The sequence below is a fragment of the Sapajus apella genome, unplaced genomic scaffold (genome assembly GCF_009761245.1).
Source record: "Sapajus apella isolate SASKATOON/1434 unplaced genomic scaffold, GSC_monkey_1.0 scaffold71, whole genome shotgun sequence".
NCBI classification, from domain to species: Eukaryota; Metazoa; Chordata; class Mammalia; order Primates; family Cebidae; genus Sapajus; species Sapajus apella.
This window is the reverse complement of record NW_022437011.1, coordinates 1,416,814-1,437,162: the sequence shown is the minus strand read 5'-3', so window position 1 is coordinate 1,437,162 and position 20,349 is coordinate 1,416,814. Positions and strand designations below refer to the sequence as shown.

General features: G+C 51.9%; 1 protein-coding gene across 4 annotated transcripts in view; it reads right to left on the bottom strand.

Moving 5' to 3' along the window:
* Window positions 1-20,349, bottom strand: part of CAMK2A (calcium/calmodulin dependent protein kinase II alpha) — a 71,060-nt gene that overhangs the window by 29,865 nt on the left and 20,846 nt on the right. For all 4 annotated transcript variants that reach the window (XM_032250229.1, XM_032250233.1, XM_032250230.1 and 1 more), the window contains exons 3-10: window positions 13,992-14,051; window positions 6,742-6,796; window positions 5,944-6,009; window positions 5,751-5,823; window positions 3,380-3,482; window positions 1,582-1,665; window positions 1,350-1,444; window positions 278-400 (exon numbers count right to left, since the gene is read on the bottom strand). In XM_032250229.1, the coding sequence (XP_032106120.1) occupies window positions 278-400; window positions 1,350-1,444; window positions 1,582-1,665; window positions 3,380-3,482; window positions 5,751-5,823; window positions 5,944-6,009; window positions 6,742-6,796; window positions 13,992-14,051 (659 nt within the window). The remainder of the gene's footprint in view (window positions 1-277; window positions 401-1,349; window positions 1,445-1,581; window positions 1,666-3,379; window positions 3,483-5,750; window positions 5,824-5,943; window positions 6,010-6,741; window positions 6,797-13,991; window positions 14,052-20,349) is intronic.

The following is a 20,349-nucleotide window of genomic DNA, read 5'->3' as shown; positions in this document are numbered from 1 at the left end:
GGCACACCCAAGGGTACCCCTCAGCAGGGTGTCTTAGGGGATGTTTCAGGGTGCTTAGCATCCTGGCACCGGACATTCAATGCCAGTAGTACCCTGAGTTGTAAGCCAACAAACAATCCTCGTTTCCACACTACCCCTGAGAACCACAGGAAGGGCAGTCTCTTGGATCAAGTCTTCTCAGCCCCCATGGGCCAGGGCCAGGGCCAGAACTCTGTGGGGGCCTGGACTATGAGGTCTGGAGGGGCTCCTGGGAGAGGTCCTGCTGAGGGAGGCTCACCGAGATCCAGGGGTGCTTTAGGGCTTCGGCAGCTGTGATGCGTTTCGATGGGTTAATGGTCAGCATCTTATTGATCAGGTCCTTGGCTTCTGGGGTGACGGTGTCCCATTCCGGCGACGGGAACTGGAAGGGGCAGAGGGGCCAGGTTTGCCCAGCCTGCCCCAGGCCACCCCTGCGATCCCCCAGCCCCTGACTGGCAGGGGAGCAGGCAGGGGTCCTACTGCCCATCCACTCGGGCATCCACACCAGGAGGAGTTGGGGCTCCTCACTGCAGGGGAGGGGCAGGGCGCCCTGGCCCCATACAAATCAGAACACAGCGGAAGGAAAGGAGGCCTCCCTCCATCCATCATTCCAAGACTGCCTTATTTGGAGAGCAGCCGGCCAGGGGCTTTAGCCAGACTTCAGAATCAAAAGGCCTGGGTTGAAGTCCTGGCTCTGCCCCCTGGGCTGTGTCACCTGGGCAAGTCACATGACCCCTGGAGCTATCCCTAGAGATATTTTGAGAATTAAATACAATATGAAACATATAGCACATAGCTTAATAGCTATCTGCATAAAAGCAATATAGCTTGGTAGTTAGAAGCATTAATGGTAGAGCCAGACTGCCCGGGTTCAAATCCCAGCTCCACCATTTCTTAGCTATGTGATTTGGGCAGTTACTTGACCTCTCTGTATCTCAGCTTCTCTGTATGTAAAACGGGAATAATAACAGTACGTATGTCATAGATTGGCGTGGGGATTCAATGTAATAATATGTATAAAACATTCAGAAGAGTGCTATAGAAGTGTTAGCTATTATGATTATTTGTATAGATGAGAGAGAAAGAGAAAACCTGGCTTGGGAGGCTGCCTCTCCCCTACTCCTCACTCCTTTTGGTGCCGCTTCTTGCCTTCCGGGGCCCCACAGGATACTCCAATCATTAGGCACAGCATGGTAACCACCTGGCCCTGGTCAGTCTTCGTGCTCCCCTGGGGTTCACCCCTGCACCAGGACTAGACAGTGGCTTGGCGTCGGCTTTCATTGAAAGGACACCAGAGGATGATGGGGTCTGAAGAGAGGAGCGACACTCACATCATAGGCGCCGGCTTTGATCTGCTGGTATAGGCGGTGCTGGTCCTCATCCCAGAATGGGGGGTACCCAACCAGCAGGATGTACAGGATGACCCCTGGAGAGAGGATCAGAGAACCTTCAACCCCCTGTGGGGTGAAGACATAGGCGGAGGGGTGCGATGGGAAAGGAGAGAGGTGGTCCCAGATGCCAGGGGGCAGCCAGGGGCACAAAAGGGCCATAGGATGAACTCACCACAAGCCCACAGGTCCACGGGCTTCCCGTATGGGTCCTTCCGCAGCACTTCTGGGGAAAGGTATCCAGGAGTCCCTGCAAACCCTGCTCCCAGACACACAGACAGGCAGAAACATACACAGAGTTGTCTTGTAAGTAACTTGCAGCAAGATCCTGCTGGAAGAGGGAATGAGGGTTGCTCTGGAGTGGATGAAAACAGCCCCTGCCCCTCAGGTGCACTTGGGCTTATATTGTGCAAACCCAGTGGGCCCAAGACATAAGCCTGATGAGCCAGCAAAGCCTCTAGATCAGATTGACACCTAGCACACCTGTCACCACTTCCCACTCCAGAGCCAGTGGTAGATAGCAGTCATCAGTCACAGAGCTCCTTCCCGCTGGGTCCCCACTCAGGATCATCAACTTCTCAGCACCACTCTTCCAGGAGCCACTAGTGATCCATTGCTGGTGGCCTCAAGACGAAATGTACTTGCCGTGTCAGCCCCAGGCTGAGAGGTGGGCCCTGGCCCACTCTGCACCCCCTTGTTGGAGTTGGTCATGGGACATCAGGAGGCCTGTCCTAACTCTGACTTTGCCCCTTGGGTAGGTCTCTTTATCTTCTAGTCCTTGTTTCCTCATCTGTCAAATGAGGGATTAGGGATTCCTGTCTTAAGTGCCTCCCAGTGTTGTTGAGAGGGTTAGTTGAAATAATGAAGACACAAGGTATTCTAACAAGTAATCTTAAGAACAGTTCCGAGTTACTGCGTGTATATGCTAAGCGGTGGGCTGAGCACTTTATATGCTTGGTCACATTTAATCCTCACACCACTCTTGAGGAACATCCAATTCGTGGTGTGTGTGTGTGTGTGTGTTTTGTTGTTGTTGTTGTTTGAGACAGAGTCTCATTCTTTTCGCCCGGAGTGCAGTGGTGCAGTCTCGGCTCACTGCAACCTCCGCCTCCAGGGTTCAAGCGATTCTCCTGCCTCAGCCTCCCGAGTAGCTGGGATTACAGGCATGCGCTACCATAACCAGCTAATTTTGTATTTTTAGTAAAGATGGGGTTTCTCCATGTTGGTTAGGCTGGTGTCGAACTCTCGACCTCAGGTGATCTGCCCATCTCGCCTCCCAAAGTGCTAGGATTACAGGTGTGAGCCACCGAGGGCCAGGCAGGAACATACAATTCTTATTCCCATTTTACAGATGAGGAACGAAGGCACGGAGAGGTGAAGTGACTTAGCCAAAGTCACATACCTTATAAGTAGCAGAGTCAGGATTTGACCCCAGAACTCTGGTTCTTAACCATGGCTCAATATTGCCCACTAAAAAGTACTCCCAGGCAGCTGAAAGAGACCCAGTTATACCAAAATCACAAAGTAGGCTGGATCATCTGAGTTTAAGTCCTAGTGTACCCCTTTTAAACTTTCTTGACTTTCTGCAAGTTTCCTGCCAGTTTTTTCCTCATCTATAAAATCAGGATGATAATCTCAAGCACCTAGACTATTAGGGCATCTCTGTGGAAACTTCCCTAAGGCCTTCAACCATAGGGAGGAGAGATGGTATAGGGGAGTGACAGGAAAGGAGAGAGGGGGCCCCAGGGAGCCCTGTGGAAGCCCGTAGGGTCCCATGCCTGGCCCCCAGGGACACAGATGGGTGCTGCCCACTGGCTCAAAGACTGGGTGGGGCAGGGCCTCTGCTCTACCAGTGTCGGCTGGCCCAACAGCATCTCCAGCCACACCCACTTGGGCAGGGGGTTCCCAGAAGCTGATGTATCAACACAAAGGAGTGGTGACCCCCAACACTCCTGCCAGCCCACCCCACTTACCAAACCATGCCTGCTGCTCCCCCTCCACCTCTATGGCCAGGCCAAAGTCCGCCAGCTTCACTGCGGCACCCTTGAGCTTGGAGGCCAGCAACAGATTCTCAGGCTTGTCAGGACCAGAGAAGAGGGATGAAGGGGAGAAAAGCGCCAAGAGACCGTCAGCAGATTCAGAGCCTCATCTCTGGGGGCCCGGGATCACAGGAAGAGCAGCTCAGTGGCCCCCCAGGGCCCCTGCCCCCACCTCCAGCCCCACCTCCAGCTCCTGAGTCTCAGTCCCCAGAGAGGGACTATCCTGTGGCAAGACCTCCGTCTGCTGCAACAGAAAGGCCCTTTCTCCATCAGCCACATCTCCCTCTCCACTTCATGGTCTGAAGCTGGGCTGAGGTGAGGGCGGGTAATTCGGTCACCACCGCAATAAAGCAGCAGCAGCAGCAGAATTGATTGTACCCCTACTATGTGCCAGCCGCTGGGTGAAGTGTTCTGCGTGCGTCATCTCATGTATCCTCTCAATGACCCTTTCAGGTAGGTATTATTACCTACGTTTTACAGTTGCCTTCTTACGTCCCTTGAAACGGTCCATCTTGTTTCAACCTCAGGGCCTTTGCACTTCCTGTTTCCCTCCTCTAATTTTTTCTCCCCTGAGCTTCACAAGGTGGGCCCCTTTACTTTGTCCAGCCCTCACTCTCATGTCACCCTGACAAGGAGGCCCTCCACGGTTAACTCTATCTAGAGGAGAAGCCCTCAGGTGCCCCCTGTCTTTACTCCTCTTTGCCACCTTCACAGATCTCATCGCAGTTTGCCATGTTTCCCCCTTTTGTCTATGTGCTCATTCATTATCTGTCAGGCCTGTGGAATGTGAGTTCCTTCTCTGTTCTGTTCACCACTTTATCACCAGCACCTAGGCTGCAGGGCCACTTAGCAGGCACTTAATAAGTATTTGTCATGTATATCAAGATGAGAAAACTAAGGCTCAGAGAGGTTAAGTGACTTGGCCAAGATCACACAGCTAGCAAGAGAAAGAGCCAGAATCGAGGCAAAGTCTGACTCCATCTTAACGGCTCTAGGCTGAAAGATGACGGGGCTTATATAACGGGCCAGCGGCTGACTTGGGAAGGTCCTGTACCTGGCCTCTGGGGCATTGAGGCTGCTGCTTTGCACTGGCTCAGCCTCCAGAATTTCTTCACTTCCTGCTGGTCCCTGTACCTTGGGACTCAGGATGGAGGAGAGCTAAGAGGGTGGGCTCACTTAGACAGTCCCCGTTTCTGATCCCAGTGCTGCCACCGCTATGCCATGACATGTGGGCAAACTATTTCACTTCTCTGAGCTTTAGTTTCCTGTGAGAAAAATGTCTACCTTGTGGGGTGGTGCATGGATTGACTGAGAAAGCTGATATTAGCACTTTGCTGTGGCCTACAGTCAGTGCTTGGTAAATGTTAGTATTCCTATTTTCTGCTTGGGGCGGGGCTCAGAGTCTCTGAAGACTGTTGGTTTCCAGTCCTCCTCTGACCGCCTTCCCAGTGGGACTTCTGAAGGGTCCCACCTCTGACCTTTCACTGTCTAAAGCTAGGCCGGATCCAAACAAATATAGCTTCTTCCACCTGCCTGGCTCAAAGGCATCCTTTGTCCTCTGGGGACGATGTTCCTAACATGTCCTGGGTCTCAGTAGCCGTCCTGCCCTGATTTGATGAATGTGTCACTAATTATTGTATCCAGAGTGGCCTAAATTTGGGCTGTCTCTCCTCCTTCCTCTTCCAGTGCAGGGGCTGCAGCTATAATGGGAACAGGCCCTCTGGGAGAGCCGGCCTGCAGTCTGGTTGGAGACCCTCTTCAAGTGCACACTTGCCTCATCTAGAATGAGCCACAGGGAGCTTGCCTGGGGCTCAGGAGAGAAGCCATGGCCTGCCAGGGTGGTCAGAGAGGGGCAGGGCCATCTTCAGAGCACTGTGCCCCAAAGAGGGATCCAGACCCAGGGAAGCACGCCCAGGGAGGGTGCCCAGGATGAGGCTGGCCTGGAAATCACATTCCAGTGGAAGTGTGGCAGGGATAGGTACACACTGCAGGGGCTCAGCAGCTACAACAAAGCTGCCGGAGTCCCTCTAGGGATCTTCCAAGCTGGAGGCTTGGTCTGTGTGTGGCTCCAAATGGCAGAACTTGGGATCAGGGCAAAACCCCTCCAGCTCTACCTTCCTAAGCTCAGTTTCCTCATCTGAACAGTGGGAAAAATAATCTTGCCCACCCTCCCCCGCCACACACACTTTCAGTCTAACTCAGAAAAATTAAAGGGATTCTGATCATGTCCAGCTCTGCAGGAGGAGGGATGTGCAGAGGGGAGAGGGGCTCCCGGGGTGAGCTGCACCCACGGTGGGTTGCTCACCTTCAGGTCCCGGTGCACCACCCCCATCTGGTGGCAGTGCAGCACAGCCTCCAGGATCTGCTGGATACAGTGACTAGGGAGAGAGAGAGGAAGGGGTCACGGTGGTGTGAGCACAGGCCTCCCCTGGGAAGCTGACAGGAGGCAAGAATGCCCTGTCCCTGGGCACCATTGCCAGGCAGCTCTTGACACTCACCTGGCATCTGCCTCACTGTAATACTCCCGGGCCACGATGTCTTCAAACAATTCCCCACCAGTGACCCTGGGGAGACAGGCATGGAATTACCCTCCAATAGAGGCAACCCCAGGTGCTGCCTCATCTGCAGGAGTCTCCAGGAAGCTAAGGATAGGGCTCAGGGACCTCAGGACCTCAGTCACAAAAGGAGGGGCCCCAGGGCTACTGGGGTGTCCCCTGCTGCAGTCCCCTTCCTGTCTTCCATTGCACCCTTCACTGACTCCAGTCCCCTCTCCTCCGCCATCCCTGGCCCTTCTTCCCCACCTGGGCCAGGCTGGAGTCCGGAGGTTAGCAACATTCAGAGCACATCACGAGGCTCATCAGGAAGCCTATGGCATCTCCTGTGATCAATATCTCAAGAGCTATTTTTTATCGATGAGGCTGGCCCCATCACTGATTTTTGCTGCCATCCCAGGAACTACTGAGGTCTATCGTTTCATTATTGCTTTTCTTTGAATCAACATTCTTCAAAAAAAATTAAACATATTCCAGAAGGAAACTTTATATTGCCACTGAAAATGGAAAACCAGCATCACTGGCCACAAATAGAAGAGAAGCAAAAATAAATATAGGATGAAAGCTAAAAGTGTTTGTTGGTGTTTTAGGAAAGTCAGCTTGCACTGCTTGGGTAGCAGGCCCGACACATTTGGGGAAACTCTGGACCACAGGAAGGAATTCAGCCCAAGAGGTCCAGCGAGATCAGCCCTGATTAGGCTGCCCCGACACCCTTGGCACATCCCAAGAAGGGGTCAGACTCACAGGTCGAAGATCAGGTAGTGGTGTCCCTCCTCCGAGATGCTGTCATGGAGTCGGACTGTGGGCGAGGAGAGGCAGTTGGTTACAGCGGGACACACTGCTGCCCAGGCCCCCTCCCTCCCTCCCCTCCCACTTATATCCAACATCCCATGCTCCCAGACAGCCACTGCGTACACACCAGGTGCCAGGTGCTTTGGCAAACGCCAGTGAACAAAGGCTCACTGTATTGAGTCCACATAGACCTCAGGCATTACTGAAAGAGGCCGGGGCTTAAACTCAAAAGATGCCTGTTTAGGTCAAAGTTTAGTCCCCTCCCCTCTCTAAAACCCTGTTTCGTTGCTGGCCAGGCCCAAGTCATGGAAAGCCTCTGGCTCCAATCTCTACCACTTACCAGCTGTGTGACTTCTGGCAAGTTGCTAGGCCTTTCTGAGCCTCTCTTTCCTTGCCTGGACAAGGGAAATGAAACTCCCAGATTTGCAGGCTGTCATGAGAGTTCCAGGAGGCACACAGTTGGTGCTCACTCAGTGCTGCCTGAGCTAATATCCTGCTCTGCCCACAAGCCTGAGAAGATAATGGAGCATGGAGGCCAGAGGCAGGAGTGACAGGGTCCCTGCTTTCTGGCGTGCTGAGGAGCTGTCATCTCTTCACACTCCGTTTACCCAGAAGAAAGGCAAAGCTCCCAAGAGCCCAGAGCTCCCAGCATGCACCCCTGAGCTATTAGAAGCAAGGGCCTGAGTCTTGGGGCTGACTCTGGGGCCGCATCCTGTCAGTTAAGAGCAAGTTCTCACAGGACAGAGCTCACATCCTTCCCCACACCACAGCCTAAAAATGTCCATGCAGGGGTGTGCCGGCTCAGTGAATGACGATTCATCTGCACAATGGAAAATGGCACAGCTGCTAAAATAATGCAGCAGTTATGTATCTACCGGTTCACAGTCATCTCCAAATTATGTCTCTCGGTGAAAAAGCCAAGCGCAAAACAGTATGCGTAGTGCTTTTTTAAAAGGATGTATTTATGTTTATATATGGCATAAGTCTCTCTGGAAGAATAAAGAGAAGCAGGCACTGGGAGCGCCTCTTGGGAGGGGAACTGGGGGAGTTGGGTCATGAGAGGAGACCCACTTTTCTCTATGAATCCGAGTGCCATCTGAATGTTTGCCACGTGCATATATTTCTGACTCAGTATGAATTGTTCATGGCTCTCATATTTGCACATAAAGTTTGGAGAGAGGCAGGCATCAAATACCCCAGAGCTGGCGCCTGTAGAAAGAGGGGGATGGGCACCAGAGATGGAGAATGAAGGCGCAAAAAATAAATTGAAAATTTAGGCTGTGCACCGTGGCTCACATCTGTAATCCCAGCACATTAGGAGGCTGAGGCAGGTGGATCACCTGAGGTCAGGAGTTTGAGACCACCTGGCCAACGTGACAAAACCCGGGAGGCAGAGGTTGCAGTGAGCCGAGATCACGCCACTGCACTCCAGCCTGGGCAACAGAGCAAGTCTGCATCTCAAAAAAAATAATAAATAAGATAGAAATAAGATAAAATAAAATTTAGGCCAGGTACAGTGGCTCACCCTGTAATCCCAGCACTATGGGAGGCTGAGGCAGGTGGATCACTTGAGCTCAAGAGTTCAAGACCAACCTGGGCAACATGGTGAAACCCCATCTCTACAAAAAATACAAAAATTAGCTGGGCATGGTGGCAGGCGCTTGTCGTCCCAGCTACTTGGGAAGCTAAGGTGGGAGGATGGTTTATGCCCAGGAGGCGGAGGTTGCAGTGAGCCAAGACAGCCCCACTGCACTCCAGCCTGAGTAATAGAGTGAGAATGTCTCAAAATAATAATAATAATAGTAAAATGCAAAATTTAAAACATTTCTTGATGATGACACATTTATAAACAATAGCTGAAAGGTGTTTTAAAAATATTCTAAAACAAGATCTTAAAGGCATATATAATTCTGCTTTAATTCCTATCGAAATTTTATTATAAAAAATTCAGGCCAGGTGTGATGGCACATGCTTGTAATACCAGCTACTCAGGAGGCTGAAGCGGGCAGATCACCTGAGGTCAGGAGTTTGAGACCAGCCTGGCCAACATGGCAAAACCCTGTCTCTACTAAAAATACAAAAATTAGCTGGGTGTGGTGGCAGGCACCTGTAGTCCCAGCTACTCGGGAGGCTGAGGCAGGACTATTGCTTGAACCCAGGAGACAGAGGTTGCAGTGAGCCAAGATCACACCACTGCACTCCAGCCTGGGTGACAAGAGCAAGACACTGTTCTCAAAAAAAAAAAAAAAAAAAATCAAATATACGGATAAGTGAACACCCAGATGCCCACTATCTAGATTCTATCATTAATGTTTTCCTATACTTGCATTACTATGTTTCTAACCATTCTTCTGTCCATTCATTTATTTAATTTGTAGTACATTTCAAAGTAAGTGCAGGCTGAGTTTTTAAGTATCAATGTGTATTTAACTGCATTTTTGGTGTATAGAATCTGACAATTCTACATCCGGGCACTGCTCAGAATCCCTTTGGTAAGTCAGTGCATCCAAACCCCAGGTGCTGGAGTGTGGGATGCTAACAGCACTTGAATCCCTGACTCAGGCTCTGCTTCCAGGGAACCTGACCTGAGATGATATGTGTATACAGTACCTGAGAAGGCACATATGTCATATATCTTATGGAAGCACACATCATTAAATGTTAGTTCTAAATGTGAGGTTATAGGAGTTACTTTAAAAAGTATATGTCTTCTCATTTAACTGCAATAAACTTGCATTGTTAGTGTATCAAGGTAAAGTTTTGCAAAAGACTCTTCCTTCTCCCTGCCTTTCTCCAGGTGGTCTCTGGGGAGTGACCCCTTTCCTATTCTTTCTGATGGGCCATGGCCTCTGGCTTCCCTTTCCTGAGCATCAGACTCTCTGAGAAGCCAAGCCACAGCTAGAATCATCTGAGAAAGGACGTTTAGAACCACAGCAACAGGCTTTGGAAGGAGCCCCAAGAAGACTGGGGTCCCAGATCTACCCTCTGACCTGGGGTCTCAACCCCTTTAGAGAAATTCCGTGGGTCTCAGGGAAATTGACAGAATCGAAGGAGGTTTTCTTCAGACCTGACTCTCACTCAGATAGTGGCTTTGTGCTGATAAGAGACCATCCCTCTGAGCAGCTGGGCGAGGGGTACACGGGTTGGAATTGAGCCCCCACTTTTGCAATGCACCACCTGCGTGATGGTACTAGAGTTGGCTTCAGTCCCTGAGGGGCATTGAGTCACACCTCGGAGCCCAGGAGACAGGATTTCTTGTGCCAGGGCCATTTTCCCACACAAAGCCTCCCCTCCCATCAGTGGAGGCTACCCTGAGAAACGACTCAGCCAGAGCCCAAGATTCAAGGGCCATAGGCTGTCATCACGGTCCTGTCTCCTGGTGGAATGACTGACATGTCTGTGCCCATTGAATCATGCTGTCACTTTTGACTGTTTAAAATATTGTCATAGAACAAATAAATCTGCAACCTAGCTTTTTATTTACGTAGCTTGATTCATGCACTTCTGGAATTCCTGTGATTTTCCAACAGTGCATTTTTTTCTTGGCAGTTGAAGGATAGTACTTGTTCCCTTATTTTCGTGTGCCCCTGACACCACATTTGTGATATCCACTCAGGGAGCTAAATAGAAGGACTGGGAACGAGGGCTCTGGAATCAGACCTGCTGAGTTTGCCTCCCAGATCTACTTCTTACAAGCTGTGTAGCTATGAGCAAATGACTTAACCTCTCTGAGCCTCCATTCCAAACAGTAGTGCCAATACTGTTGGACTGTTGTGGTCACGAATGTGATGATTCCTGTAAACCACTTAGCACGGTACCTGGCACTAGGAAGAATTCAATAAATGGAGACATTATCATCTTCATCACTGACTTATTATACTTCCCTTCTCCACCACAAATCACCTACTAAGCTTTCAGGTTGTCCCTAGCACAGTCCTTCGGAGGACTGTGCTTTGGAGTGGCCTTCTGGGGTCTGTCCCATCTGCAGGTGGTGATGGTACAGACAGCAGGTTACTGACCTCTCCCAAGAAGGATCTTGGAGGTAAGCGCTTTATGCACAGCACAGTTGGACTGACCAGTGCTGAGCCAGGGACCTCACTGACCTGGTCCTGTGGGGACTGGACAGTGGCCACAAGGAAGCAGCGACCAGTAACCTTGTCTAGATTGGCCAAGCAGGCCGAACAGGACTCAGTCCAGTTTCTCTAGGCACAGGCTCGCCTTTCGGGTTTTGAGCCCACATCTCTACCTCTTTGCACAGCTTTGGGAAGATTACAACCTACTTTGAAGGAAGATGCTTGGAAAATCAGGAAAGTGCACCCTCCAAGGACCCTTCCAGCCCTGACAGCGGCTCCAAGCTCTTCTGGGGTCTTCCTGTGCCGGATGCTCAGCTCTGCTTTCCAATCCCCTGTGCATCAGCCACCACCCCCACTCCCATCTCCCATCCCCACTTCTCCTGCACATTCTTAGGGCCTCGCAGAAACCTTGGCCTGTGGTGGGTCTATAATGCACCTGACATCAGGTGAACGAAGGAAGGAGTAAATGACCCAATGATGACGATGATGATGATGAGGGTGAAGATGGTGGTGAAGATGGCTACCATTTCTGAGCTTTTACCACGTGCTAGGCTTTGTGCCAAGTGCTTTACTCACGCTATCTCATTTGACCCACCAACAGTCCTAGGAGGTGGGTGCTGTGATTATCCCCACTTCACAGAGGAGGATACTGAGGCTGAGAGGTTCACAGGCTGCCCAAGCTCAAACACTTTGTTAACAGCAGAGCGGAGATTGAAACTGGGCGCCTGACTGCAAACGCCATTCTCCTAACCACTATGTTGTATGCAGTGCCTCCAATGATAACTAAAAATCTTCATGGCCCCGAGGGATGACAGTCTTAGGGAGTTTCGCGCGAGAGGCTGTCTTCAGACAAGGTTGTTCTGAGGGAAGGTGTTGACTGGGGGAAAGGGGCAGGTTAATGATAATGACCGTCATGATGCTATGCTCTATTTCATCATCACAATCCTAGGAGGTAGGTATCATTTCCACTTTCCAGATAAAATGGAGCTTCAGAGTGGTTGAGCAACATGTCTAGGGTCACACAGCAATGAAGCAGCAAATCAAGGATTTGAGCTGTAGTCAGTCCAAAGCCAAAACACACTGCCCCCCATTTTACAGCTGGGAATGAGAGGGAGAGGGAGGTGTGAACAGGAGGAGGCAGTGTTGACCTGAGACAGTTGCAGTTGTGCAGCAACACACACACTTACACAGAGTCACATACACACATTCACACACTCGCAGACACACACACTTATACACATATTCACACACTCAGACTCAGCTACACATATTCACATACTCACGCTTAGACTCACATACACACACACATAGACACACACATTCACAAACACACACAGACTCATACACACATTCACACACATACATGCATTCACACAGTACATACTCTCACATGCACTCACACACATTTACACACATTCACACACACACATTCACACAGTCACATACATGCATTCACACACACAGACACATTCACACACACACATTCACACATACACATGCATTCACAGACATTCACACACTCCACACACTGTCACATACACTCACATACATGCATTCACACACACGCCACACTCTCACATACACACACATTCACACACATTTATACAGATATACACATTCACACACTTACACACATTCACACACACACCTACACAGACTCACATGCATTCACACACACTCAACACACACATACACACATTCACACACACAAACATACACACATTCACACACACATTCATACACTCACACGCATTCACACTCATATGTACACACTCCACACACCGTCACACATACATCCACATACACTCATACACACACACATTCACACATTCTCACACTCACATTCACTCACACACACCCCACACACTCTCACACACTCCCCTTCTTCCACCGGAGCCGGCCACCTCTCTAGGAACCATAGAATCTTACAGTCAGAGGTCACTCCCAACCCCCTCCATCACCCAGCTGGGGGGTTGGAGGCCTGCAATGGGCAGGGGCTGCCTAAGGCCACACAGCGAGGACATTAGTAGGTCAGGGACCAGGGTTCAACCAGGGCTGCTCCAGCCAGCCCTGTGCTGCGTCTTCTCTGATGCTGGCCGGGGAGCCTCTGGCTGCTGTTTGAACAGGGAAAGGGAGGTGCCTTCTGGGTATAAATAGCAGATGAAGCTGCTTCTCTCTGGCAAGAGAGTTAACCCTTGGGGCCCCGGGCACGGAGAGAGGCTTCCCTGCCTGGGGAGAAGGCGTGTTGGCTGTCAGAGTTGGAAGAGTCCATAGCGGTTGCCTAGGCCCTGCTCCTCCGTGTGTTCTGTGAGTCAGCAGGCTTGGCATCTCCTCGAAGCGTTTTAGAACTGCAAAATTCCAGCCCCATCCCCGGCCCACTAAGTCCAAGTCCACCTTTTCACCAGGTGCCCAAGACGCTGCATCAGACAGCTCTTCCCTCATAAGGATGGGGAAAAGCGAATAAGAGAGGGCGGTGTTCCTGCCCAAGGTCACACAGCCATTCACTGACAGAATTAGCTCTCAAAGCCACACTTCCTGCCCTCAGGACTCAGGACGCTGACAGGCAGGGCTAGGGGAGGGGCCAGGCAGTGAGGTGTCATTTCAGAGCCCACCCCCATGGGTGCTGCTGCTCTGCTCTGTCCCAGCCCACGGTGGCCCAGCCTCTCCACGCAGCCCGTGCCCGGCCTGTGGGCCAGGGCCTGAGTTGGCGCTTGCCCCCATAGGCAGGCAGGTGCCAGGTCAAGGGAGGAGGGCAGGGCCACGCTGCCAGGCTGAATCAACATGGGGATGTGTTTGGGGAATGGGCCACAGCGGTCAAGGCCATGCGCTTCCCCCTGGCCTATTTTCATCTCTCCCAGAGCTTTAGAAGTTTTCCTGAAACAGCTTTTCCGAAGGAGGCTGCCGGCAGTGTGGGATGGGAGGAAGGGCCTTTCTTCACCCTCCCCTGAAACAAGCTGGCTCTGAGGAATGTGGAAACCATTAAAGACGCCCCCTTTCCCATCTCTGCTGCCTCCATCCCCGGAGAAGAGAGCAGCTGCTCTCCACCCAACCCGCAAACACCCACTTGCCAGGGTGGGCAGGGAGCAGGGCCTGCCCCCCACCGCGCCCCTCTCGTCCTGTAAGGCTCACCGATGTTGGGGTGCTTCAGCAGGCGGCAGATGCGGGCTTCACGCTCCAGCTTCTGATGGTCTGAAACACAGAGGCTCAGGTGAGTCCCCAGTGAGGGAGGAACCGCCACCCTCCATCTCTCCCTCCTCACAGCCTTGTATTATCTCCACCTCCCAGGGCAGCTCCTGGGCGCTGGGAAAGCTCACCTTCTGGCCAGGGCCTCTGAGTTCTCCAGGAAGACCGTGGGGTGCAGGGGAAAGAGGAAGAGGCCTGGGCTGCAGTGACTCATGCACATTCCTCGCCCTCTCTGGCCTCCGTTTCCACAGCTCTTAAATGAGAGGCTTCTCCACGACACCTCCAGGCCTGTTTCTCAGGCCCTATACTCTGGCCAGACTGAATGGCTGAACCACAGGGAGACCCCGCTGGGCCCTCTCACTTCAGGACATGCACATGCAATTCTCCTGCCTCAGTCTCCTGAGCAGCTGGGAATCGCACATGCAATTCTCTCAGCTTGAAACACTTCCTCAACCTCCCACCTGCCGCTCACTGGTCATCACTCACTCCTACCAATGCTTAGATGTCTCAAGCCCCTGGCAGCAGGTCCCGACTGCCAGGCAGGCAGACGCCCATCCTTTGTGCTTTCAGAGCCCCCAAACAGCATGTCCCACTCAGTCCCATGGACATCTAGTTCCTTGAGAGCAGGGACTTGGTCCTACACATGGGACTTGGGTAGATGTACCCCTGACATCTACCCAAACACCTGGCACTTAGTAGGTGTTCAATAAATAACTGAATGAAGCTGGGCACGATGGCTCATGCCTACAATACTAACACGTTGGGAGGCCGAGGCAGGTGGATCACTTGAGCTCAGGTGTTCAAGACCAGCCTGGGCAACATGGTGAAACCCCATTTCAACTAAAAATACACAAATTAGCTGGGCATAGTGGTGGGCGCTTGTAATCCCCGATGCTCAGGAGGCTGAGGCAGGAGAATCACTTGAAAGTGGAGATTGCAGTGAGCTGAGATCATGCCACTGCATTCCAGCCTAGACGACAGAGCGAGACTTTATCTCAAAAAAAAGCAAGAAGGAACCAAATGAAAAAATAAATGATTGCATGAATGCACCTTTCTAAGGGAGTGGCTATTCTTCCAGAGGGCTGTGTTAATTCCCAGAAGTCACCTCCCTTTCAGGAGACTCTGGGACCGGGACACAGAGACCCCCAAAGAATCTGCAGGGGCCGACCCAGAGCTCCCCCACCTGCCTTCTGGGCTGCCTTGTGAGTCCTCTGGGGCTCCCCACACACCCGGGGGAGAGGCTTTGCTCGGGGTCTGCCACTGTGGCTTCTGATTCTCCTGCTGCTGGGAACAGGAGCCCACATGACCCTACTCGGTGCCCCCAAACAATCCCGGGCTGGGGACACCACTCTCCTCCTTTTATAGATGAGGAAACCGCAGCCTGAACAAGCTGAAGCCTCTGTGGTGGCAAAGCTGGAACTGAAAATGCATTTCTCATTTTCCTTTTTGGTCCTTTTTTCACAATTTGGTAGTTAACACCTTAATTTAACAAACAAAACCTTAAAAAAGAAACCCCTTTTGAAAATCTCTGTGCCAAGCACTGTGCAGAGGGCTTTATATGCCTTTCCAGCCCTCACTGTAATCCTTTTTTTTTTTTTTTTTTTTTTTTTGTTTGAGACGGAGTTTCACTCTTGTTACCCAGGCTGGAGTGCAATGGCGGGATCTCGGCTCACCGCAACCTCCGCCTCCTGGGTTCAGGCAATTCTCCTGCCTCAGCCTCCTGAGTAGCTGGGATTACAGGCACGCACCACCATGCCCAGCTAATTTTTTTGTATTTTTATTAGAGACGGGGTTTCACCATGTTGACTAGGATGGTCTCGATCTCTTGACCTCGTGATCCACCCGCCTCGGCCTCCCAAAGTGCTGGGATTACAGGCTTGAGCCACCGCGCCCGGCCCTCACTGTAATCCTTTGAGGGAGTTACTATCATTTTTCTGGCTTTCCAGAGGAGGAGACAGAGCTTCAGAGAGGCTAAGTACCTGCCCAAACTCAATCCTGCAGTGAGCAGTGGGGCCATGCGTTGTACCCAGAAAGTCAGACTCCAGAGCTGGCTTTCAATCCTGGGCTATACTGTTCTCTGTGTCCCAACTCATAATCACTACCTCCCTTTGCCCCCAACTCCCAAACAGGAAAATTAAAGCCCACAGAAGAAAACTCATGCCAACACCCAGACGTCAAGCCCACGCTAGAACCCTGGCCTCTCAGAGGAGGCAGGTATGCGGGTGGGGGTGGTGAGAATGGAGAAAGTCCCAGCCCTTGTCCCCAGGAACCCAGCTCCCCTTCCCCCTGCCCCCTTCACTACAGCAATCACTGGCTGTCCTCCAAGGGCTGCAGAAGCCAAAATCAATACTGAAAGGTGGCTTTTCCACCAGCAAAGCAATTAAGTCCAATTCCGTTTCCATGGCTCAACTCGCCAGCTGAAGACGGGCTGCAAGCTGGGGATGAGGAGGTGTGGCCAAGTTAGGGGGGCATCCCTTGTTCCCCCTCCCTCCGTGGGCTCCTTTCATAACCTCCAGGGTAGGGGAGGCTGACTCCTGGGCAGAGGAGTGGATGCCCATCCAGAGCTGACCAGGCAGGGCCCTCCCCCTGCTCCACGCCCTATGCCCTACCCCCCAATCCACCCCCAGCAGAACCAGAACTCAGGCAGGTCAAGGTCAGGCCTGTCGGAGGGGGAAGGGGGCTTCCGGCCTAGGCTATACATTCAGGGGGTGGGAGCTCCAAATCCGGAATTTTGTTGTTTTCTCCCTGTGAGGTTACCCAGGAGCAGAGAACATTGACAGCATTGAAAGAAGGAACTTCCAGCTTGTGCCTGGTTAGCAGACCTCACTGCTGGAGATGCTAGGAACTAATTGTGTAAATCTCATCGTCATCCTGTGCACAGTGCAATTAAGCTGCGTTGTCACTTTTTAAAGTGTTCATCTTATTGAGTGTAAACATATACATTATACAATATTTCTTATAACCCTGTTTGCAATGTTTTCATTTTCTAAGATACAGAGAACCTCAAGACATATAGAGACAATGTTTCTTTTGACCTCAGAGGCTGTGCTCTGTTACATACATGGAGAAACTGAGGTCCATTGACAAAGGAACAGACCTTTTATCAAAATCGCTCACCAAAATCACTCTGAGAACTCAGAGCTCTGAAGCCTCTACCCCTGCACCTTCCTCCCAATTGTAGCCAATTGTCCATGTAGCCAGGCTGTCCTTTTTTTTTTGAGACAGAGTCTCGCTCTGTCACCCAGGCTGGAGTGCAGTGGCTCGATCTCGGCTCACTGCTACCGCCACCTGCCAGGTTCAAGCAATTCTCCTGCCTCAGCCTCCCGAGTAGCTGGAATTACAGGTGCCCAGTACCATGCCCAGCTAATTTTTGGAATTTTTAGTAGAGACGGGGTTTCTCCATGCTGGCCAGGTTCGTCTTGAACTTCTGACCTTGTTATCTGCCCGCCTAGGACTCTCAAAGTGCTGGCATTACAGGCATGAGCCACCACGCCCGGCCCCGTGAAAGAGCTCTTTTTAAAACATCAATTAAATCCTGTCACTCCTTGGCTTCCAGCTCTCCAACAGCTTCCCAATGTACTTAGAGCACAATCCAAGCTCCTCGCCAGGTCCAGCCTCACCTTGGCTAGGAAGCTCCCGCCACACCGGTCTCCTCTGTGGTGTGACACACCAAGCTCCTCCCCACCTCACAGCCTTTGCACCTGCTGTGCCTTCTGCCCAGAAAGCTCTTCCTTGGGTCTTCTCATCAGGCAGGCCCAGCACAATGTCACCTCCTTGGAGAGCTTCCCTGGCTGCCTTTTCTAAGTGTGTCCCTCCTGCCGCATCACCTCCCCATACCCTGTCTTATTTTCTTGGTTGACATTTGTCATTACCTGAAGCTACCCAGCTGATGGATGTGTTTAGTGTTCTTTTCAGTCTCACTCCCTAGGAAACGGGCACCATGAGAGCAAGACCTTTTCTGTTGGTCACTGCCACATTCCCAGGGCAGGACATAGAGCTGCTAAGCAGCTTGTCCAAGGTCCCGTAGTAAACAAGTGGCAGAGCTAGGATTTCAACCCATGTACATAGTTACTGTACTATATTGCTTCCCGTTCTAATAAACTTCTGGTCACACTGTCATTACCCAGGCTGGAGTACAGTGGCAGGATCATGGCTCGCTGCAGCCTCCACTTCGTGGGCTCAGGTGATGCTCCCACATCGGCCTCCCTCTCAAATAGCTGCGGCTACAGGTGCCCACCACCATGCCCCGCTAATTTTTTGTATTTTTAATAGAGACAGCGTCTTGCCATGTTTCCCAGACTGGTCTTGAACTCCTGGCCTCAATGTATCCTCCCACCTTGGCCTCCCAAAGTGCTGGGATTAAAGGCATGAGCCACCGAGCCCAGCCCCATTCTAATAATTAATTGATGAATTGATCCATCAGCTAATCAGAGTCCCACAATGGTGAGAGGACTGAGGGAAGCTAGAAGTCTTCAGCCTCCTGACTGGGTACCTGGGGGAGCTTCCCCCAATGTCCATGATAGTATCTTGGGAAACTTCTCCCTTCCTTCCTGGATGGTTGGGTCACCTCCAGGGTTTGGGAGCTAAGGCTCAGCAAAGCTCAGCAGACAGGGGTGGATGGATATTCTGGGGTGAGGTCCCTGGGCCAGACAGCTCCAGCAGTGTGAGACAGGACAGGGTAGGCCTGACAGTCACTGCAGGCCTGACAGGATGTGCAATCACGCAGATGGGCAGCGCTCTGCCTCCAGAGGGGAGTGGATTTCAGCAGGCAGGCAGCCTGAGATTGCAGCAAGAGGCACACAAGCCAGGAGAAAAAGAGACCTCCAGTCTGGGAACAGGGAGTGCCTGCCCCCTGCAAAGGACATCCCAATCCTGGGAGGCCAGAGCACTCATCCCAAGAACCAAGAGTGCGCGGCAAGGGGTGGGGAGGAGGACAGCAGAGATGGGAAGCACGTGTCTGACTGTTCCCTCAGAGGCTTCCTTGCAGGGACTTGAATGACACTCTAGTGCAGGCTGGATGAGCTCATGCTATGCTCCCCGCCTGGTGCCCCAAGACTGGCCACTGGGGAGCCGAGAAAGTGACCCCCTCATGCTCAAGCTGGAGAGTGGGGCCTGTGGAGGCCACAGTGCCCAGGCCAGTCGCCTCTGGCTGCACCAGCCTCCTGCATGTGCCCAATGCACCCTTGGCATGCTACCTCTGTGTGCGTCGTCAGGAGGACAAGCTAGGAGACTGTAGAGAAGCTGCTGGGGGTTAGCGCTGAGCCTGTATCATTGTATTAGGTTGGTGTTAATGGCTACTGTTACTGATGCCAGAATTTTTTAATGCAGGGACTTGGGCCTCCCTTATTCAATCCAACCTTCATGGGTGGAACTCAGGCAGCTGCGTGTTTTAAAAAGCTCCCAAAGGTATTTGGCAGGGATTGGAACGGGCAAAAATGTTACTTTTCATTTCATTTCTTCATAGTTTCTTTGACTTGTTTATACTATGAATGTTTTTAAAAGACTAAATTAAAAATACAAACAAAAATATCTTCTGGGTTTGGGAACCACTTGCTAGAAGAGGCTGGGCAGGGTGGGCAAAAGAAAGCCACAGCTCCCTGGAGGGTGGGCACAGCCCCTGCGGGGTGCTGCCAAAAGTCACCCAGGAGCACCAGCAGGAGACACTTAGAGTGTGTTGCCAAAGATTCAGCATTAAACCCCCTCCCCGCCTCCGAGGCACCATGAGTGGCAAACAAAGACTTCTGCTAAAAGAAGCTCTGCTCCTCCTCTCCCGCTGGGAAGAAAAGTGCCTGGCAGTTGGCAGACTTTGCCAGAAGGTTCTCTGATAACCTCCCCACCCCCGCCATCCACACTCACTTAGGCCGGGGCCACCTTCCTTCCAAGAGGTCAAGGACTCAACAAGTTGCCAAAGAGAGGTGGCTTGGGTAGTGACTGTCTGCATAGCCCAGGGTCTGCACTGTCCCAGGGGAGCTTAGTCACCTGCCAAACAGGAGCCGTGGCCCTTCCACTCTCCCATACACATCTGTCTCTTTTGGTCACTCTGCAAGTGTGTGTGTGGATGTGCCCCAAGAGTGCGGTGAACTAACCCGAGATCCCCAGCATCCAGGACAGCCTTGGTGCCTGACCCTCTCTCCCACCGAAAAAACCTCATACCATCACCACCTGTCCCTGCTGTACCTCAGGGATTGGGACATCTCCCTTGGTCACTCGACACCCAATGCACAGAAAAGGCACCAGACCGCTGCTAGTCACACAGCAATGACAAGGCCAATCCAGGCATCTGGCCATGAGGCAGCACCCCTGC